The 22,854-nt window shown below is 47.8% G+C and overlaps 2 protein-coding genes across 3 annotated transcripts; both read left to right on the plus strand.

Moving 5' to 3' along the window:
• The first annotated feature begins 298 nt into the window (after positions 1–298).
• pex7 (peroxisomal biogenesis factor 7) lies at positions 299–15,689 on the plus strand. Of its 2 annotated transcripts, none has more exons than XM_061703673.1 (11): positions 299–383; positions 904–1,049; positions 1,113–1,170; positions 1,307–1,460; positions 1,574–1,651; positions 1,737–1,845; positions 4,604–4,710; positions 6,402–6,515; positions 6,861–6,916; positions 11,801–11,900; positions 14,081–15,686. In XM_061703673.1, the coding sequence occupies exons 2-11, from the start codon at positions 926–928 to the stop codon at positions 14,156–14,158; spliced, it is 978 nt and encodes a 325-aa protein (XP_061559657.1). In that variant the 5' UTR covers positions 299–383; positions 904–925; the 3' UTR covers positions 14,159–15,686. The 2 variants fall into 2 exon arrangements, with proteins under 2 accessions (XP_061559657.1, XP_061559658.1); XM_061703674.1 differs by having other exon boundaries at positions 333–383; positions 908–1,049; positions 14,081–15,689.
• Positions 15,690–15,793: 104 nt separating this feature from the next.
• Positions 15,794–20,023, plus strand: slc35d3 (solute carrier family 35 member D3). Its single transcript, XM_061703664.1, has 4 exons — positions 15,794–16,088; positions 17,302–17,512; positions 17,582–17,739; positions 18,332–20,023. Exons 1-4 carry the CDS (start codon positions 15,864–15,866, stop codon positions 18,950–18,952), a joined length of 1,215 nt encoding a protein of 404 aa, XP_061559648.1. The 5' UTR covers positions 15,794–15,863; the 3' UTR covers positions 18,953–20,023.
• The last annotated feature ends 2,831 nt before the right edge of the window (positions 20,024–22,854 follow it).

The raw sequence follows: 22,854 nt of genomic DNA on the forward strand, positions 1-22,854 counted from the left end.
TGGTTTCACAGTCATACCGGCCCTTTGAGGGGCATTGAAAAGTGGCCAGAGACAAAAAATGAGTTTGCTATGGAAGCCTGTTTCTGCAAGTAAAAAAAGAAAAACTAAGCGAGCTCTACAATACACTCGTAGAGCTCACTTCAAGATTCCCGTGCAGCGCAACTTCCCCATACCAAGCTTTCCAAACTGGTCACGGGTTTGAAGTGACTAAATCTACATCGAGAGGGTGTCTGAGTGTAAACGTCACTTCTGGAGAACCGAGTCAATGGGCTGTTTCAGAAGTCGCCAGCAGGGGACAACAACGAGCAAGCAGCACAAAAGACCACGAAGAAGAAGATAAGACGGAAACTGCAACAACAACAAGCGCGTCGGGAAGTTTTCAGGTTGAAATACTTTTGGGACTTAATAGTTTTTGTCTTATTACTTGGTACGATGTGACATTTGTATGCTAACAATGTGCCACATCAAGAGCAATAATTAGGTCGTGTTTATCAACTTGAGAAATGATAAAACTCTTTGGGCCTTTTCCTTTGGGAAATAGGAATAATTGCTGAATAAATATCTTTCCTTTACTCACGAACGCCTATTCAAATGGTGATTTAAGGATAAATGTTTTGGAATTCTCCTTAAATCACCATCAATTTATCCCCTTGAAATGTTTGCAGGTGTGCGCACAAATCATCAATTCAAACAAAAACAAAAAGGCGTTTGTGAGTAAAATGTATTTATTCAGCAATTATGCCGATTAACCGAAATAAAAAGCTCCAATATTTTTTATAATTTCTCAAAAGGAAGCAAAAAAAAAAAAAAAAAAGTCTTGTTCCTAGAAGTTTGCTGTTGCATTTGACTGGTCACCTTCTAATGTCAGGGCACTGACCGATTTTGTGTGTGTGTGTGTATCAGTCAGTCAGTCAGTCAGTCAGTGATGACGTCGCCGATGCCGACGAAGGTGTTCCGCAGCCCTGCTCGTCACGGCTACGCGGTAGAGGCTTCGCCCTTCTTGGCCCAAAGGCTGGCGTGTGCCACCTCTCAGCACTACGGCATAGCAGGTGATCGCGGGCGGTTGCGGCTGAACGACCTCTGACCTCAGCTGTCTCTCTGCTCTCGCGCAGGCGGGGGCTCGCTGCTGGTCCTTGACGACACGCCGGACGGACTTCGCCTCGTGAGCAGGTAACTGCAGGAATGGCGATGACGGGATGGACGCCGCCCACGTCTTCAAAATGACAGCTGATTAGATCTCGAGGGCAAATAAAGTTTAGCTGTTCTAGTTGTCTGTTCGCTGGCCGTCACGTTTTTGTGCTGTCAGGTGGGAGTGGAGCGACGGGGTGTTTGACGTGTCGTGGAGCGAGGCCAACGAGCATGTGTTGGTGGCGGCGGGCGGCGACGGCAGCTTGCAACTGTGGGATGCCCACCGGCGGAACGTCGCCCCCCTCAGGGTGGCCAAGGAACACACGCAAGAGGTCACGCGCACTCTCTGGGGTGCTCGTGTGTCCACGTGTATGTGTGTTCATGCGAGTGTGTGTGTGTGCGCGTGCGTGCGTGCGTGTGCGTGCGTGCGTGCGTGTGTACGCAGGTGTATGCGGTGGACTGGAGTCAGACGAGAGGCGTGGACGCCATCGTGTCAGGATCATGGGATCGCACCGTCAAAGTGGTGTGTGCATTTATGTGTGTGTGTGTTGAATTTCCTGGTGCCACATCTCTGACCTTCAACATCGTCCTTGTCACCCGCACTCCAGTGGGACTCCGTCCTCGGCCAATCGCTGAGCACCCTCACGGGTCACCAGGGGGTCGTCTACAGCACCATTTGGTCACCTCACATCTCGGCGTGCTTTGCTTCAGCCTCAGGTCAGACACACACACACACACACACACACACGCAGGATACGTCATGGCCACATTTTACCACAAAGGGGCACTGTTGACCTGCTGGTGTGTACTCGTGAGTGTTGTCGACAGGTCAGCCTCGTTATCTGACCATGAATAGCGAAAATCTGCAGATCGTTGATGGCCTTTATCATTGCATTGAAAAGAAAAAAAAAAAGTTTTTTTTCTCACATTCTTGAATGAGTGGTGATAAACTGCCAGTATGGTTTTATGGGTTGATCTGCCCCCCCAAAAAAGAAGAATGAAAACAAAATTGGGGAAAAACAATTGAAAAGAGATACATCTGCGAATAGGTTAATCCACAGGTGCCTAACTGCAAGTGTGTGCGGTCCAGTGTACATCTTTTTCTGCTTTCTATTTGTTTTGTTTCGATGTGTGCGAGTGCGAGCTTGTGTAATTCCGCGTGTGTGTCTATCTGTGAATGTGGGTGTCGGTGTGTGTGTGCTTTTGTCGGTTTGTGCATTCATTTGTGTGCCGGATTACGTGTAAATCTGTTCGTGTGAATTCAAGTTTGCATGTGTGAGTGCAAAATTGCGAGAGAGTGTTTGTGTCATCAATTTTATGTTCACGGTATGATCCCGAGTTTTTTGTTTTGTTTTTATTTTTTAATTTATTTATTTTTTTGTCGTCAGCTGGGATGAACGTGCGCGTTGCTTGCTGACCCGCCGGGGAAAATGTCCGCCTCCGCACTTTTCCTTTGCCGCACTCGAACAATCATTCTTCACACAAAAGGTCACAAACCAACCCCTGTGTGTGTGGGTGTGTGTGTGTGTGTGTGTGTGTGGGGTCGGGGGGACCGGTGCACGCATTGGAGCGCTTCGCTTGCTCCCATAAACGTAAAATGTAATTAAAATGTAAAAAGTTGCTTGGTGCTTCCGAAAGCTTGGCTGTCGCATCGACGCTTTCAACTTCCTGTCGCTAATCTGATCTCAAGCGGCTCCTCTGTTCTGAGAAAAACATCAGAGAGGAGCGTCTTGGGTTGTGGGCGGCCGTGGAAAATGGTTGGCAGAGGTTTGAACCTGACGACACGTCCGCACAATTGATGTTGCGAGCGTGACCAGGAAGAGAAGAAGAAGAAGAGAGGCTGTGGGCTAATGTACCCCTAAAGCTGCCAGAGGCGCCCCCTCGGCCACGAAATGCCAGCTGAGTTCCCGCCTGCATCCAGATATGCGCTGATGCTAACCAGTGTGTCAAAATCACTGCTACTAAGTGCTGCCGCGTTAGCTGTAGCGCGAAGGTAGCTGGCGCGGTGCGGCAAGCATTCTCCGATACGAACACGGAAGGCGGCGAGGTTGGACGACTGCTCAATGTGGACGCGCTGTTTTTATTTTCATTCTATTTTTACAGTATCGTGTACACGACCACGCTGGCTGCAGTTTTTGCTTGCATCACGACATGATCTTTTTCCGGACGTTTTTTCGGGTGACAAAAGGCTAGCAGTCCGAAACAGAAAATGCACTCTTGGGCCATTTTCGGCCGAAACATTTCGGTGGCCAAAAATTCGGTGCATCGCTAATTAAACAGGGTTCCTACGGATATATGGAAAGGTATGGAATTTAATAACATTAACGTCTAGGTCTGGAAAAGTATGGGAAATGAAACGTACAGAAAATTATTTGTTTCATCGGATCGGCGAATTATTACATTAAAGCCGATCAGCCAATCAGCAAAAAATGCTAATTATCGGCCGAGTCCGATCAGATCGGTGTAAAATCTAGTTATATTTATTTTGTTTCCACAATAACAAAAAAAGGTTCCATTTGCCCCTTTCTTTTTTGAGCACCTGCCCCTCCAAAGCTCTCTGCACGCCCCTGCATACATACACGCGCACACACATTTAGACGCACACAAACACGCCGCTCGCCAACTGCTATGCAACAAAATGGCCGACGCCGCAGATTGTGCGGGATTTTTACTGGATCTTCATGAGGTGAACGATGTAGTTGTTAATTTCCATCACGAGGTCACGATTTTCTTGTCCGTCACGTTGGCGGCTGACATCGAGACGAAACGAAAGCTGCCGACCGCCCGTCGTGCGGAAATCCCTTTTGGCGATCGGAGATGAGGGAGGCGCGGCGGATTGCCGAGGCGGCCGCGTCGGCGGCTCTGATCCTGACAAGGTTGCAAAAGTGCAAGAGGATGAAGATAAGAATGAGGATGAAGAGGTCTGCGAGGAGGAGGAGGACGATGAGGAAGAGGACGCTCAGCCAGCAAGCGGCTCCTTAATCTCTTCTGAAGCTGAAAGAAGCGCGAGTGTGACGCGTGGTCTCGGCCTTAATTTATGGGGAAAATGTCACCCGACGCTCGCACACGCCAGCATGACGACAAGGCCACAAAAATGCAATATCCACACTCGAGGTGCAGCAACTAATCGACAACTAATCGGTTATCAAATTAATGGACAACTATTTTGATAATCTGAATTGTTTCGAGACCCCGTTCACTTCAAATTGGCCAAATCTTCGGCATTTCAGCCTCTCACCTGGAAAAATTCTCAGGTTCCGGTCCTCCTCCGTCAAAGCAGACCGATTCTTTGTCTTTCGTCAAACTAAGACATTCACAAACATCCGACGGATGTTACAAAGCAAACCAGGAACTGAGGCATAATCAGTCATTCCTGCATTGTCAATTTGAGATCATGTCCTCTTTTGGAAAAAAGGGCTGGAAATTTAAAAAATCATTCTTTTATTAATAAAATCGTGTGTGTATTCTCGCTCAGGTGACGGGACGCTCAGAGTGTGGGACGCGAAGGCAGGCGCCTGCCGATTGGTGGTCCCAGCTCACAACGCTGAGGTTCTGAGCTGTGATTGGTGCAAATACGATCAGGTGACTCTAATCAGCATACATTTTATTGCCATTGTCAGTGAAAGTTACATTCACCCTTTTTATTTATTTATTTTTATAAACATGAATGGTAATAATAAAATAGAGTCTCGACGGTGCGCCACGGTGGTGCCGGCGTACCGCACGGTGATGGAGGAAGTGAGGATGGCCGTGTAGAACCGCAGCGACATCTTGGTCAACTGCTGGAGTTTCCTCAGCTGCCATAGAAAGGCCATCCTCTGCCGAGCCTTTTTTTGGCTCCCGCTTGAGGTCTCGGGTGATGGTGGTGCCCAGGATGAAGGAGTCCACGACGGAGCCTGTGAAGGTGATGGGCCGCCGTGGGCCCGGTCCTTTCCTGAACCCTGCAGTCATCTTTTTTGTTTTCTGGGCATTAAGCTCCAGGTTGTTGCGGTTGCACCAGGACACCTGCCGGTCCACCTGCCTTTCTGTAGGTAGACTCATCGCCGTTCGAGATGAGGGCGGTGTCGTCTGTAAACTTGATCGGTTTTACTGATTGACGGCTGGAGGTGCAGTAGTCGGTTACAGGGAAAAGAGCCAGGGTGTGGGTCCGCAGCCCTGAGGGGATCCTGTACTGATGGTCCGAGTGTCCGAGACGGTCTTTTCCGGCCGCGTGTGCCGCTTCCAGACCGTCGGGAAGCCTGAGATCCACCTGCAGAGGTCGGTCGGGCACGTGGAGCTCCGAGGATGGAGTCGAAGGCAGAGCTGAAATCCACAAACGGAATCCTGGTGTGGGTTCCCGGGTAGTCCAGATGCTGCAGCATGGAGTGAAGGGCCAGGTCGACTTGTGGTCAACAGACCTGTCGGCAAACTGCGGCCGGTCAAGGAGGGGAGAGGCGATTGAGTCGCGGTGGGGCGGGACCAGGCGCTCAAAAGTCTTCATGACTACAGACTTCAGCGCCGCAGGTCTGGAGTCACTGCGATGATGATGATGTTTCTTCTTGTGAACGCAGAGAAGCTGCAAGCGTGTGGAGGGTGTGGACACTTCAACCCGAGTACAACACGCCAAAAATCTTGACAATAGCAAGATAAGTTGTGGAGAAATGGAGCTTTTGGTCTGGCAAAATGTTTTTTTGTGTGGCCTTTTTGGAGAACGTTTTGTGTGATGGACACCGATGGACAATCAGGTCCAAAGACACCTTCAAATTTTAATCAAACAGTATAACTTGGTTATTCCTCAGCTGTTTCGTTTGGTCTGCTACTCGGGGAAGCCCTTCTCCCTTTGGCTGACAAGTTTCAGTTCAAAATGTCCACCAATAAGCTCATATGGGCCAAAATTCCCAGGACGTGGACGCATCAAAATGAGCGTGACATTTCCAATGGTGTTACTTGCCCTAAAAAGTCGACTTAAATAGCGCAAGAGGAACATTGGTGGGCAGAGCAGCAGAATCAGTCATGGACGTCAGTCAGCAATTGTTTATTCCAGAATTATTTTGTTTCTGGAGGGTTATAAAGGCCTTTGAAGTGCACATTCCATCTTTTTAGAAAATTCCACAAAGATGGCTGCTATAAACGTGCATTCCATCTTCAGTCGTCCTTCAACTTGTTTTCCACCTTTTCCGGAGACGCATGTCCCCTCCATTCATGTTCTCTGAACAATAGCAATATGGCCGTGTGTGTGTGTGTGTGTGTGTGTGTGCGTGTGTGTGCGTGTGCGTGCGTGCGTGCGCACGCAGAATATTGTGGTGACAGGCTCCGTGGACCGCAGTTTGCGTGTTTGGGACCTGAGGAACCCCAGGCAGCCTGTCAATCAAATGAGAGGCCACGCCTACGCAGTCCGTCGGGTCAAGGTATACGTGCGTGGCGAGCACACGCAAGCCCGTAGTGTGTGCACACACTTAGTGACACACACATGCACACAGACGAGACAGAATCAAAACACTCACTTGCATGGATGTAATTACGACACACACGCTCACGTACAGACGTGCACACACACTCAATCACAGTCTCTTACTGACACACACACCTACTGTGGACGCATGAGTTCCCTGAGAGCAGATCACCACCATAATTGTCTGACTGTGTGTGTGCTTGCGTGCGTGCGTGCGTGCGTGCGTGCGTGCGTGTATGAACACGATTTATTTGTAACATTTGCATGCATCAAGTGACATGAGGTGTTTGTGTTTTTGTAGTTTTCTCCATTCAGTGGCAACATGTTGGCGTCCTGCTCGTATGACTTCACCGTCAGGTAATGCACGCACACAAAAAAAGTTGTCTTGTCGTGTTTTCTAACACAAACAGGACAAGAAGCTTTGAGGTGAGTCGAGCACAAAAACGTCCCACACTGTCTGCTGCACTTGAAGGCAGCACCCTGCGGCTGCAGTGCGAGCGGCCGACAATATTCGCGTGTGCGCATCATTAGTAGCGTCCCGGCGGCTTTTGTGCTGACACGTCACGGCTAACGAGCCGCACGACTCGTTAACGCTAGCGACCTGTTACTTCATCACTTTAGCCATCAACAATCAGTGCAGGGCGACCAATCATGACTATGATTATGATGAGGATGAGAAGGACACTCTCTCACACACACACACACACACACTGTTATGCACGCTGGTTAAGTAGCATTTAGGCAAATATTTTTTTAGCACAATGATTGACGCAGTCTGCACTTCCTGTTCTGATCTATATGCAAGTTGTGCAAACAGTGCTTGTGTGTGCGCGTGTGTGTGTCAGTGACTCACAAAGCTGACAGGTGAACACACTTGTGACACAATGGCAACAATGGGAGGCAAATCATTCGTTACCATGGAAACCATGTACAAAGAACTCTTTGTGCTCATTACATCAACCTGCTCGGACACGCACAAGTGAAGTTTGTTTAAAAAAAACAAACAGTTCAAGACGTGTACGTAAAAGTTAAATACAACTGAAGTGTACCTTAAAGATGTACTGTACAGTGAGTGGGCGGCACGGTGGACGACTGGTTAGAGCGTCAGCCTCACAGTTCGGAGGATCCGGCTTCAATCCCCGGCCCCGCCTGTGTGGAGTTTGCATGTTCTCCCCGTGGTTGCGTGGGTTTTCTCCGGGCACTGCGGTTTCCTCCCACATCCCAAAAACATGCATTAATTGGAGACTCTAAATTGCCCGTAGGTGTGACTGTGAGTGCGAATGGTTGTTTGTGCTCTGCGATTGGCTGGCAACCAGTTCAGGGTGTACCCCGCCTCCTGCCCCATGACAGCTGGGACAGGCTCCAGCACGCCCGCGACCCTAATGAGGATAAGCGGCTCAGAAAATGGATGGATGGATGTACAGTGAGTGGAACCTCGATTCAACAGACTAATGGGGGCGGGGTAGGAGGGTTTGTCTGTTAAATTGAAACACTTTTGTGGCCTAAAAACAACTTGTACTAGTTGTAAAAAAGCCTGAAAATGTTTGAAAAGTTTTTGTTTTTCCCAAACAAGCTGGTGGAACAATGTTGTGGGGGTGAGTTCAGATACGTCGACATGGCGTGGTCCAGCGTACTGTAACCACACGACGAGCGCTCGTTAGCTCCAGTAAACGACAGCCGCTGGTGTGATTAGATAGATACGTGAGCTGCGTACCTACGGCGACGCGAAGCTAATTTCCTTGCATTGCTCTTGATGGAACGTCGCCACATCCAACATGGCCGAGCAGTGGCAGAGCAGGCACTTCCTAATATCCTCCTGTGTCTGTCTTCACGTCTCCAATGAAAGGTTTTCAGTCTCTGGTAAGAAGCATTCTGATTTTCCATAGTCAGGCTAATGTGTTTAATATGTAATCTAACCAAATGTAGCTATTTAGTTTTGCTGATCGCATTAAACAGTAGAAAAAGCGCAAGTGGAGGCACACAGGATTCTGCCTCCACAATGAGAAAGAAGCCTTTTTAAGAGTGGCCGTGGCAGCCACCGTGAAGGGGGCGCACGAGAGCACACATGTTCACGTTGTTGCCGTCCTCCTCCTACGCCCAGCTAGCCAGCCTGTTCCTTTGACTCTGTCAGACCAAAGACTGGAGGCGACAAAGTTACTCCAGCTTGCGCTGACTGTGCCAGCGACAACAGCGTCTGTGGAAAGATCATCCTCGGCATCAAAAAGACTCAAAACATTCATTTGGTAAAGTACTCATCCAGGAATACTTTTTTAATGGAAATAATCTCAATTTTGATGGAGAGACTTTTGAAGCTCCGAGAAGAAAATGAGGATTTGTACTGCAAAGTAACTGGGATAAAGATAAGACAATAAGACCTTTCAAAGTTGACGTAAAATGTTTGCATCCGTCTGTCCCGGGAGACAATGGAGTCTGTATCTGGGTCAGTCCGTGGTTGAGTTGCAGCGCTCGCTGGGGCCGAAGAGCACGATGCGGGAGCCGCGGGTCCGCTGGTACTCGCTGCAGGCGTACTCTGTGGTGGAGACAACACGGGGACCTGGAGCCTCACACAACTGCGGGTTCTCTCTCTTCCCACTTGCTCTCCCACCTCTGCTCAGCTAGGTGGACACCAGCCTTGTTCGTAGACCACCCGGCGGAGCGATCTGGGGCTGCTGACTGCCGGGCTGATGTCACACGCCTTCAGAACGCATTCGCCGACGTCCTCGTAGCAGAAGTTTGGCCGTCCTGTTGGACGCGTTCCTGTGGTGAGCTGGCCATACAGGATGTCTTTTGGGATGTGCGGACATGGCCCAGCCAGCGCAGGCGCCTCGAGGTGATAGGGTCAGGATGGCGAACAGGCTAGGCACGTCGTACATGTCACGTGTTGCCACGTCGTCCGAGGCAACGTGAAAGTCGTTCAGCCTGCCTGCTTGACTGGCGCGCGGTGTTCCGGGCTTCACTGCCATCGAGGAGTACTGAGGACGCATGTCTGCTCATCTTTGTTTGTTGTCAGAATGGTGTTGTCTCGCACTCTCTTGGAGCCAATGCAGTCGATGCTTTGTCTCGACTAACATTGAGCTCGTCATCCACGGACAGGTTGCTGGAGGTATGCGAAGTGGTCGATCTGCTTCCGACGTGCGGTTTCCGATGGTGATCCTGGGAGAGTCGCTGACACCCTTGCCCATGATGTTAGTCTTTTTTAGGCCGATGGTGAGGCCAAACTCATTGCGTGTTTTTGAGAAGCGGGTGATGAGCCGCTAAAGTGCTTCCTCAGTGCGGGCCGGGAGTGCGCCGGCGTCTGCAAACAGCATCGCCCTGCCGAGAACGCTACGATCTTGATCTTTGCTCTGAAGCGGACGAGGTTAAAAGGGTTCTCGTTGCTCCTGGTGTGGAGGAAGATGCTATCTTCAGACTCTCGAAAAGCCTAGTGTAGGAGCATGGAGAAGAACACGCGAAAGAGTATCGGTCGGGGCCAGGACGCATCCTTGTTTCACGCCACTCTTGAGAAGAGAAGCGTCCATGTAGCTTCAGCCTGCGTGCGAAGTGCGCTCAGTTACCAGGTGTCGCCATGTGCTGGCACTGTAGTAGGACTTGCTGAAGAGAGGCGATGCAGCTTGGCAAGGGCAGACACCCCTTTTGCCCTGCTGACTACAAACAGCAGTGCTAGCCAGCGGTGGAGGCTGAAAAGTGAGCGGTGACAAGCACGCAGACGCTACGCAACCACACTTGACTCATCAGCAGCTGTTGAACACCCAAGAGATCCAAACTGTTCCGTTAGAAAAGGCAGTCTGCATGACCGTGCAACTGAACAGGACGGGGTGAATGAGAAACATGAATAATAATCATTTTTAAAAATAAATAACCAACTATGAAACAAATAATCCAAAATTCAAATTAAAAATGAGACTGAATTAAAAAAGAAATTCTATTTATTTTTGGAATGGTCTGCATTTAAAATAGTTGTACATTACAATAAATAATATAATAATAACATCAAATATGTTACTTCAGTATAGGCCTAAATTAAAGTTCCTATTTTTGTGCAACACTTGGTAATTTAATGAGTAGCCTTTTGAATAAATCAGAAATTACAAAGCTAATTAAGGTCTCTCTAAATTGCTGGAAACAACATTCTTTATTGCAAAATATGTGTAAAAAGAATGCTTTATATATATATATATATATATATATATATAATTACTTTTGTTTTTGGTTGTTTTGTTCCTATTTTTTGTATGTCTAGCTGCTAAATTAATGACAAATAGATGACTGTGTTTGGCGTGTAGATTTTGAAATGGGACTCTGATGCGAATGCATCACCAGTCATGAAGCTCACCACACGTCACTGCTTAACGTCGCTTGTGGCACCTTCAGTATCGACGCGAATGCGCTTACGTGAATGAGTTTTATGTCTGGGAGGGGAATTGTAGCATTGCTAAGCACGAGTACGTGTGTGAGTTTTTGATAGGAGAGACGACCAAGCGGCAATTGAGCCAATAAAAGTTGGCCTGTGGACCTGAGCCAACAGCAGCCAATCACACTAATTGAACCACTTTCTCTACCTCGTGCGTGCGTGTGGTCAAAGCCCTTGCGCAGCAAACCTTCCCTCCAGATTCATCCACTTTGCAAATGTGATTTGATCATAGTGAGAGAGAGAGAGGGAACACTGACCGCCATCGGGCACCATCACACACATGCACACACCTCACACATAACCTGGAGGTGCCCCACTAAGTGACCAGTGTCACCAAAATTTACTGTTCCGTGTGCATGCGCGTCATGTTGCAGTGTTTTGTACACTCAAAGTGAGTGAAAGTCAATAAAAGCTGTGTGTGTGTGTGTGTGTGTGTGTGTGTGTGTGTGTGTGCGTGTGTGCGTGTGCGCGCGTGCGTGTATGTGTGTTTGTAAGTGAAAGCGTGTACGATTATTTTGTGTTGGAGTGTAATGTGTTACGTGTTAGAAGTGCACGATGTTGTAATTGCGGATACATGTCACAAGATGGTGGCAAAGCACTTAAATGAGAGAGGATCATAAAGCATCAACACCATGCTTCAAGCATGTACATGATCATGAAGCAATGTTACAGTCGGTCAAATGTTGAGTAGGTAAATGATTCGTCAAACACAGACACACCTTCACATGAGGCTCGTCAATAGTGTTAGCTAGCTTATCAACCTGATGAACATGCTAGCATAAGCTACTCAAATGTGAATCTAACATGTTTGTCATTTATTGCTGTTTGAGGTTTTGGGACTGGAAGAATGCAATTCCTCTCGTGGACACGGTGGAGCATCACTCTGAGTTTGTGTGTGGATTAGACTTCAACATGCACGTACCCAACCAGGTAAAAGCACAAAAGAAGACGTATGCAAACAACAGTCTGCTAGTTTCATGCTAACATACACAGCCAAACACCCCACACGGGCTAACAGAAATTAGCATTCACGTTATGCTAATTCAAAACACATACAGAGCATATGACAATAATTACAGGTGTGTGTGTGTGCGTGTGCACGTGCGTGCGTGTGTGTATTGTTTCTAGTGACTTTCATGCACACACGCACGCACATACATGCACACAGTCTATAGTACACATTCTTTCTACTTAACTACCTCTCTGAAGGCAAATGAGAATGAAACTAATTTGCTGACCAAGCTAACAATGGCGCACGCACGCACACACACACACACACACAACAGTGTGGCCGTTCCTATCCAGGCTCAACTACGTGTGTGATGGATCCCCTCTTTATGGCCATTCACGCAAACACATTTTACAGACGCTCTGTGTGTGTGCGTGTAGATGAGGTGATAAATCTCAGATGACTTCCCAGTTCTGTTGAGAGAAAAAAAAAAGCTCCCTTCTATATATTCACCGCTGTTAAATGCCTCTGCGTGTGTGTAAGTATGTGTGTGCAAAGTGCTTGTAACGTATGTGTGTGCGTATGCATCTTTATGTGAATGTGTAAATGTGTGGTTCTATATGTGGTTTGCATGTATTTGCGAGTGCATGTTTATTCACGTGTACGTGTGTAGTTTTGTGTGTGTGTGTCAGTCTGTTTCTGCGCGCTTGTGTGTGTGTTAGGATTATAATAGTTTTGGATTTTCCATTATAGTTTTTATTTCATTTTGACTTCATTTTCAAATTCAGTTTTAATTATTTTTTAGAGCAGGTTTGTTAGTTTTTATTTTCTTCAAATATGCTTCATTTTAGTTTTGTTTTATTAGTTTCAGTATTAGTTTGGGGTGTTTGTCAAGTTTGAGAGAGAAAAAAAAAAAAAAGTATTGTGTAATAAAAACTCAACAAAAACTACAGTAATTTTTTGACAACCATCCACAAATCAAATCCAGGTATTTGTAACAGTCTACAGAATTTGAAGTGCAATAAGTGCAGTGCATAATACTGCGTCTAAAGTTAGATTAGTAAGGTACGTAAAACCATTCATGAGACACGTGCTGTAGTATGGCCTTCTTAAAATATGTTTCCTTCCCTTGTTGCTAATTTGCAAACTTCTCAAGTGGACTTTCAGCTCTGTGACAGACTGATAGAAAGTAAGCTTGCTTTTACCTGCTGTATCTCCAGTGAAAGTGCATCCAGTTTTTTTTTTTTTTTTTTTTTTTTTTTTTTGAGTCCATAATTATTGTGACAATACTTTAAAAGTAATCCTGCTGTTGCTGAAGTAGTGCTGTGAAAACGTCCTGTTGTCACAGTAGTTCAATCATCTGCTGTGTCAGCGTGACAAACTTCTCATCTGCTTTCACATCTGCCTTTCATGGCAGGAAACGACCGCATTTTCAGACTCTCGGCAGTTGTCCGTTCCTCCGTGTTTTCCCAAAAAGACGAATAACTGACGTGCAGGTTCCGTGAGGGCGCGAGCTAGTCGGTAGCCGTCTTAGCCGTTTCCGTTTAGAACACGTAGCAACAAAAACAGCTCGGACGTAAAAGTTAGCTTCGTGGCAAAACTTGCGCCCGGTCTGGCGATCCGTCAATATGATGACGTTGCCCGATGCTTTCACTTCTAGGCGACACATATTAAGTGAACTACAGTTCCTGAAGGATTGTTCGACCTTCCTTCTGTATCTGTTTTGTATCTATGCATTTATCTGAAATAAATAAGTTTGAAATCAACGGCAAAAACTCATGTATGAAACTAAATGATGATGAAAATGAAGTGTATTTTTGCTAGTTATAGTTAGGTTTGCAAATTTTCAATGTCATTTTAGGTAACGCTTGACAACAAGTTTTTTTCAATTGTAGTTTTAGTTATTTCCTTTTGATTTCGTGTACTATAATAACCTTTGTGTGTGTGTGTGTGTGTATGTGGTTTGAGTATACGTGTGTGTAACTTTGTGCGTGTATGCATAGATGTGTGTAAGTTTGTGTGTGTGCGTGTAGGTGTGTGTGCTAACTGGATGCTGAAAACCACTGTTTTCGTCATATTTAAAAGATGTTTAACACTCGCGGTAGTGCTATGATGCGCTACTGTTACCATGACAATACACACACTTGAGCTTTGTGTTCAGGTGCTGGACTGTTCGTGGGATGAGACTGTGAAGACCTACACGCCGCCATGTTTATCTGCCGCCACGCCACACCCCTGACCAGGACACGCCGATGATAACGAGGATGATGAGGACACGCCCCCGGCCGCCATGACATCATCACGACTCAGTGACGCAGGTCACCCGATGCCGCCCCACCCCCCGCCTTTGTCGTGGCGTAGACTTAAACAGGAAGAAGCGCCGCCTGTCTGCAGCTCAACTTCCTGTGGCGAACGGCTGTACGTCCGGTAAGAACGAGGCAAGCGGCTGATTGGACGGCTTCTGGTTTTCCATCAATCGGGTTGCTGGCGTGCACTCATGCTGGCTAATTCCCGATTGGAATGCTAACCTCGCGCCACTACGTTTCAACATTTCCGTGGCGCCAAATGACAGCAGAGGTCGTCCGCGGGAACTTCCACGTGGAGCCAGACATTGAAACCTCGCTCCTCGCTTGTTGGGAGACCAACTGAAGTGCGTCTATGGGGCAAGCAGATTAATTAGCCCCCCTCACATGCTCTCTCTGAACTTATTTGAACATTGATGAACAACAAATGAATGAAGGGTGACATTCAATTATGTAAATGTTGTAAGCTTGCCAACAAGATGGCGACTAACTTCATACGGAATGTCAAAGGAAAATGATTTTCATCGGGCGAAGCGTGCTACCAGCTCGACGTTGGTGTGCGAGAATGTGAATGGGTGTGTGTGTGTGTGTGTGTGTGTGTGTGAGAGAGTGTGCGCATGAGTTTAAATAGGAGCGTTCATGTGTGCGTGCCTGCGAGAAAGCGAGTGCATTGTGTGAGGTGTTGGCAAAGTGCGTGTGCGGATGTGTGCGTCTTAATGCAAGTGTTTAATGTTTCTGGTAAAATGAATACCTCCTAATCTTGGAGCAACAATAGACGCCCCCCCCCCCCCCCGCGTGGGCCGAGTGCTAATCTTCTGCCCGGGTTAATGGGAAGGATGCCCACCCCCATGACCTCAAACTGATTTCCTGATGAAAAGTTTTAATTAAAATGAAACAACTTTTCATGGCTCTTGGCATAAGGGGGCTCGTCACCCCCCCCCCCCCCCTCCCCTCTTCATCTTCCTTTCGGCTGCTGCTCCCTCTTCCAGGGATTCCCTTCTCGGGCCTTTGAATTTGCTTAATGCGTACATGTACATCGGTTGCACCTGACAAAAATGTGTTCAACTGCCAAGCCGAGTCGATTTGTATCCCCCTCACTCCAAATGCGTCTCAAAGGTCTTCACGGGACCCCAGTTGACGAAGATTGACATCACTTGATCTAATCTCCCCAAACGGGCAGGGAAGAACTCCAAACTCCATTTTGGGGAAAAAGAAGAAACCTTGAAAAGGGACCGCAGATGGGGCGGGGTGATGTCGAGTGGGCAACATTGGAATTGAAAGAGATGACGCCTTCTGGGAAGCGCTTCTCCCTTGAGGAATTGTATCCTCCTGCCAGTAAGTGGTCCAACACATTATTTGATGATTTCTGAAGAAAATGACGTCGGTTTAGCACATTTTAATCTTGTGCAAACAAAAGTGAAGTACTTTTTTTCAGTGTACAAAGGCGGGTGTTGGTGGTGGTTTGTGCATGTTAATCTTCCACGTGGAAGAGGGAAAAATAAAATAAAAAAGACCCCCAAAGATTGCGCGTGCGCTTGCCGGAGGAGGAAAGGTCCTCCCCCTCTCGCGCCCCTCCTCTCGCTCTGGCTCTCGCCGCCTTCCTGTCGCTCCTGTTGAGAAGTTTTTGTGGTCGGACGGAAGATGGACGCGGTCCGCGGGCGCGCCCCGGGCGTGCTGGTGGCGGTGGCGCACGGTGCGTCGTCGGCGAGCCTCAACATCATGCTCAAGTTCCTCATCAGCAGCCTGCACTTCCGCTTCCTCACCTTGCTCCAGCTGGCCACGTACGCCGCTGCCGCGCTCGGCCTGGAGACCCTCCGGAGGCTCGGGAGGGTTTCCGTGCCCCCGTTCAGCCTCAGCCTCTCCAAGGTAACGCAACTTGGCGACGACGACCTCCCAAACGAAGCGCGCCAACTTCACGGTCAAGTGAGGAGGATGATGATGGTGGTGGCATCAGCTCGATCAGTACGCGCGCTCCATGTGTTATCCTGCTGAAAGGTCGCCGCATGTGCACTGCACTTTCCATTGGCTGGGAAGAGACGATCTTCATGATTGATCGAAAACACGTAAAACAATTGCGCACGCGGATGTGCGTCGTCCGTAATCAGCACCGCGGGCGCAATAGTCAAGATGATATGTGGACTTATTGATCGCATATAAATCTTCAAATCATTATTAGCGTCGGCACGTCTTCGACATCATCGTCATCATCATCATCACTTCTGCACCAAGTTCGCGCATGGGGAATGCTAACATTGAGCTAATTGTGCTAAACGTTGGCGTGTTGCGCACGGTTTTAGCGAGATGCACTGGTGCGTGCGTGCGTGTCAATGTGTTTATTCATATCCGTGTGTAAGTCTGTGTCTGTGTGTATTTAGGGTTCTGTGTGTGTGTTGGAGTGACAAAATAATCCTGGAGGAGTTTCGGAGGATGCAAATGAGCTGGTGAATCTCCCAAATTGAACACGGAAAAAATGCACCCAACCCCCCACCCACACGCTCACACTCGGCAACCCATTTTGCCCCCCAGCAGAGGCGGATAACGTCAAATGTCAAAGAATTCAATGATTGATTTCCAATATTAAAATGAATAGTCTAATAAGATACGTTGTCAACTGTGCATGCATAACACAATATTTTAAACAAAATATTCACATTAGATACAACTTTATAGAAATGACAAAATGTTGATGAGCAGGTGCCACAATAAGGGACACCACGCAAAAAGTGCAAAACGCATGTACACACACACACACACACTCTCGCACACATAAACACAAAAACACATTTATAGTCACGCACACAAAAACACATCTCGTTGCACAGACACACAAACACACGTATAAAGCCAAAACATACAGTATAGTCGCACACACACTCACACAGAAATACACGCACATGGATAGGCACTCTCACACATGCCACAAACACACACACAATGCATGCACAAACGGGCACTCTCACACACTCGCGCTTATAGACTTGCGCACCCACACATGCGCACGATGACACACACACACACACACTTATGCGCGCAGCCATATTTACACGACGCGAGGGTGCCTCTATCCGCCTGTCTGCAGGAGTTTGCGCCGGTGTGCATCCTGTCGACGCTACAGTCGACGCTGACGCTGTGGTCGCTGCGCGGCCTGAGCCTGCCCATGTACGTGGTGTTCAAACGCTGCCTGCCGCTCTTCACGCTCTCCATCGGCGTCTGCGTCCTCAGGAATGGCGCGCCCTCGCCCGGCGTCATCGCCGCCGTTGTCATCACCACCGGGGGCGCCGCGCTTGCCAGTAAGCCGCCGTCGTAGGCCCGCGTATGACATCGTCGCCGCCGTATATCACGATGTTTGCGCCGGACAGGTGCGGGAGACTTGAGCGGTGACCCGTTCGGGTACGTGACGGGCGTCCTGGCGGTCGTGGTCCACGCCTCCTACCTGGTTGTTATCCAGAAGACCAGTCTGGAGAGCCAGCACGGACCGCTCACCGCGCAGTACGCCATCGCCGTCATGGCCACACCGGTAAGGCGTGCGGCCGGCGCGGTTCCTGTCTGCCCGCTTCCTGTCCGCTGACCTCCTGTCTCGCTGACTGCTCATCGACTCACTTCCCGCCCTGCTGACTTCCTGTTCCGCCCGCTTCCTATCCACTGACTTCCTGTCTCGCTGACTTTTTGTCCGCTAACGTAAGGGCCCGTCTCACCGGCCTGGAGACGAGTTGGCGACACGGCGGAGACTCGACTCACGTCTCCGCCACGTCTCCTGGCGTCTAACCGGGTTGCCAGGGAGTCACGCTAAATGGGAACATGTTCTACTTCATCGGAGGCCTGCTGGAGACATCGCTAAATCTCTATTCGACCGGGTCGATGTCTCTGTAAGACCGAGGAGATTGCGGAGACGTATCCGCGACGTTGGGACTTCTGGACGCTGGTGAGAGCACGAGCAATATTTTGGTCTCCTGAGTCGCCTGCGACTGATCTGCCGCTAAGATAGGCCCTAACCCATCCACTGACTTCCCATCACGCTGAGTCACCGAACTTCCTGTTCTGCGCACTAGCCGTCCTCTGACTTCCTTCCTCCTGATTTCCTGTCCACTGACTTCCCGTGCATCCCTCAGGTCCTGCTGGTGTGCACCCTGATCTCATCCGACGCCGTGGCCACGTGGTCGTACTCGGGCTGGAGCGACGCTCGCATCTTAGCCTTGTTCCTGTCCAGTGTGACCTTCGGATGCGCCAAAAACTTCACCACCTACCACTGCACCTACCTCAACTCGGCTGTCACCACCAGCTTCGTGGGTGTGGTCAAGAGCGTCATCACCATCACGGTGGGCATCATGGCCTTTGACGACATGGCACCCACCGCGTTGTTTCTGGCCGGTGTGGTGGTCAATACGGTGGGCTCCGTCATCTACTGCGTGGTCAAGTTCTTCGAGATCAAGAAGAAGGGTTCTTATGACCACCTGGAGGGCAGCACCGAGGACGGTGCGGCAGCGGCGCCCTCTGGCGAGCCGCACCTCCAGGTGGACGAAGCGGGTGTCGACCGCGAGGTGAGGGGCGCGTCCTCCTGCGGGATGAAGGATAAGGACACGGCAGAGATGCACAAGGAGCACCCCGACAAGGACGCTGCCCTCTTGGGGCAGGCGGCGGGCAACTATGTCGGCGTGTGGCACTCCATCAGACAGCTGCACTTTGCCAAGGATGACGCCCTTGTCGACAACATGGAGCAGCAGAGCCCCTAACGGTGCTCGTGGTTCCGGATGACACACTAGCCGGCTGACACGCCTACATTTGCGTCACTGAAGTTAGCGTCTGCGGGGCTAACTGCACATTCCTAGCATGATTAGAAACAAAAGAATGCCAAAAAGGAAAAGAGCCAATCGGGGAAGGTAAAAAATAAACTTTTTTCACTGGTGAGCAAGCAGTGCTAAGCTACTTGTGGGATCTGTCGCTTGCGTCTGAGGCGTTTTGGTTTGTGTGTTCGTCATGTCTGACGTTGGTGATGTCAATCGATGCTCGTTTTCGCTCTTTCTGCTCGTGTTTATTTTCCATACGGACGGTGTTAGCTTAGCATAAGCAGTCTTCTGAGCTTAACCTTCTGTGGCTCGAGAGCTTTTATTTTTATGCTAACACGAAGAGGCATGATGACCATGTTAGCGTAAGTGCGCGTGCGCCGCCGATCCTTCCATTTAGCGCTCGCTAATGCTAATGGATGATGACGCGGGAGTCAAAGAAAATGTAGGAGGCATGATGTTGTTGTGTGTGTGTGAGACCTCCTGACAGGTGGCACCCCCCCCCCCCCCCCCCCCAAGCACTGTTACTGCAGGCTTTAACAACAGGAAATAAGAAGCTATGATTGCTATTGATTTTTTCCAAATATCATTTTAAGGCAACAAGACGTGCGCGTGCACATGACGATGAGCACCAACACTCACAACATCCAGCCAGCCAACACACACACACACACACGCGCAATGACCAGTAAGTGTGTGTATGTGTACACTTGTTCGTTTGTGTTCATGCCCTTGTATGTGTGTGTTAGAATTTGTGTGTGCGCCAGGGTCGTCAGTAGGTTTTATGGATAGGGGGGCTTGGCCCCTAAGAGATGCCCTAACCCCGAGCAAATGTAGCGCACGAGCACAAATTTCACAAACAGCTAACGGAAACTGAGAAATTGCATTTGAATGTTTTTGGACAGAAAATAATACAATATCGAGTAAAAGTTCAAAGTCACCATTAGATTTATAGTGTTATTTCAGTCTTTTATTTTGTTAAATACAGTACACAAACACAGGAATTATGTTGACAGCCTTAACCACAAAAAAAGACAAAAATATGTATACCTAGTTAAAGTGTATGCAAAAAAAAAGGTCAATGTGGTGTCACAAAGTCAGCCAAGCCCATCCTTTTCAATTAACAAAAAATTACAGAGAATGTTTTCCCTTCGAGTCACTGATGGCACAGTTGTACGTTGGCCTGACTTGGGTGCAGGCAGTGCGGGTTTAGTTCCCACTCAGTGACGGTGTGAATGTGAATGCGAATAGTTGTCTGTGTCTATCCAGGTATGTGCCCCGTGACTGACTGGCGACCAGTTCGGGGTGTAGTCTGCCTTTTGCCCAAAGTCGGCCGGGAGAGGATCCAGCACCCCGCGACCCTGAACAAGATAACTGATATTGAGAATGGATGGAGTACCCAGAGAAAACCCACGGAGGCACGGGCCGAACATGCAAACTACACACAGGCGAGGCCGGATTTGAACCCGCAACCTCAGCGTTGTAAGGCAGGTGTGGTTAGGGTTAGTCGTTTTTTTGGGCACATATGAGACTAAAATGGTTAGAGAAAAATATTACTCAATTACTTTTAAATTAAATCATAAAGTAATATTAAAATAGTCTTGAAAATATCTGGGACAGGTTAATTTGGCTCGTATTCATCTCTTGGCTCTTTCTACTTTCTCATCATTACTTTACTAAATAATATTTAAAGTTAAATAAGTCTTATACAATGGACCCAAACTGAAATGTTTCATATTTCATATCCATATTGAGTTCCATACGATTCTTAGACTGCGTCACAAATGGCTTTATTGTGTGAAATCTTTTAGACTCACAATTCCAGTAGAAATAGTCGTTTGTTACTCTCTCTGATTCCTACAGTTGAATAGGGGTGGAGGAGTGATTATTATTAGCCCATTATTACTCCTATTATTATTCACTGATGACAACTAGATGTGAATAAGCTGTGCTCCTGTTTCATGGTGTGAATTCATGCATTAAGTTCACTCTATAAGCTCCTCCATCTTTATGTAAACAGCCAGGAGCTTCACAATAAATGAGATGTTGCTTCACAATGTAAACAGCTTCACAATACAGGGCTGACTAAAAGCAGTGTGAGGAAAAGAACGAAGGATGGACATAAGAAAGTTCTTCAAGAAAGTAAGTCTTCATCACTGCTGGTAGTAACAGTGAGTTAGTTCCGGCCCCCAGCTAACAGCAGAACGTCCCATGCTACTACTAACGAGCTTGTCGACCGAACCACCGCATACTTGCAAGTCGGCACCCGCGGATTCACCTATCTGCCGATGTTTTTTTTCTATTTTCAATTTTGTCCGTTTTTGAAATTATTTTTCTCATTTTTTTTAGGTGGGAATCATCCCCGAAACCGCTTATTGGCGGTTTATCACTGCTAATTAAATATTTTTGGGGGGTTAAAAAATATATTTATTAATATTCTGAAAACAACCAAATCATTAGAGGGGTGCTTAAGAACAGTGGCTTGATTTGATGTTTATTCAAGTTTGTGTTTTTGTTTGTGTTGTTGAAATCTTGTCAGCATGATGACAATCGATTTATTCATGAATTATTCATTAAAAAAATGACAAGGTGTGACTTGCAGTTGTGGTCATGGAGCAAGATGTCATTTGTGTTTGTGTGTGTCGTGAGTGAAGATTAAGAGGAGGAAAAGGAGGAAGATGAAGAAAGTGAAAGAGGATGACGAGGAAGATGAATCAGTAATAAATCGCTGGGTACTGGGCAGAGCGTCGGTGTGTGTGGGCGTGGGCGTGCGTGTTGTAAAATGACAGGCTAGTGGGGGCGACCTGTACTTTTTGTCTTTCCACCGTGAGGACGTGATGTTCCCACCTGAAAGCCATTTGAAGCAAACGACATCCACCACCGCAATTTTCCAACCCGACGACACCGTCAAGCTGCTTGTTAGATATTTTTGTCCAATCAGATTGCAGCCTGCACATGTTGCCGTGCCAATCTAATCTGCCTAACGGCCGGTTTACAGGACTCGGACAACATTGAGAATGGGACTCTTCCTCTAAACAATCACATTTCAAATTCGCATGCATTTTCCCATCCTCTGATTGGTTGGTCGGCGCAAAACTCGATTTAAATCTGCACAATATTTGACAAGTGGAGAGCAGCACGTCGGCCTCCTGGTTAGTGCATCGGCCTAACACTTCTGAGATTCATGGTTAGAATCTGGGTTCTGGCTTTCTCTTGTGGGTTGCTGGGATTCATATCAGCACACCCCAAAATGGCCTATTAGCGCCCGTGCCAGTCAGTAAGCTATTAAGTAGCACCTTTAATATTATCCATGCACATGACACAACAACTAACTTCTCTCATCCCAAGTCAAACAGAGGACAGTGGTACTGTCTGACCACCTGAATCGTTTCCTGTAGCTATAAAAAAAAAAGGTCAGCTAACCCCTACCGAACATCAGAAAGAGCTACGATTAAATGCAGCAAAAATCAGGACTGCTAATGATAATACTACCCTGGTATTGAGTGGTTGAAGTTAAGAAATGTGCCGCACAGTGGCGTCGCTAGGCCTATTTAGGTCCCCTAAAATCTTCTAAATCGCCCCCAAATAATTCAGTTTTTTTCATTCTTAATATACTGTATATACAGTCCCCTCCAAAAGTATTGGAATGGCAACGTCAATTCCTTTGTTTTTGTTGTATACTGAAGACATTTGGGTTTCAGATCAAAATATGAATATGAGACAAAAGTTCAGAATTCCAGCTTTTATTTCATGGTATTTACAGCTAGATGTGTTAAACAACTCAGGACAGAGCACCTTTTAGTTGAAGCCACCCGTTTTTCAAGTGAGCAAAAGTATTGAAACATGTGACT

Source organism: Phycodurus eques, chromosome 18 (assembly GCF_024500275.1).
Source record: "Phycodurus eques isolate BA_2022a chromosome 18, UOR_Pequ_1.1, whole genome shotgun sequence".
Lineage (NCBI taxonomy): Eukaryota > Metazoa > Chordata > Actinopteri > Syngnathiformes > Syngnathidae > Phycodurus > Phycodurus eques.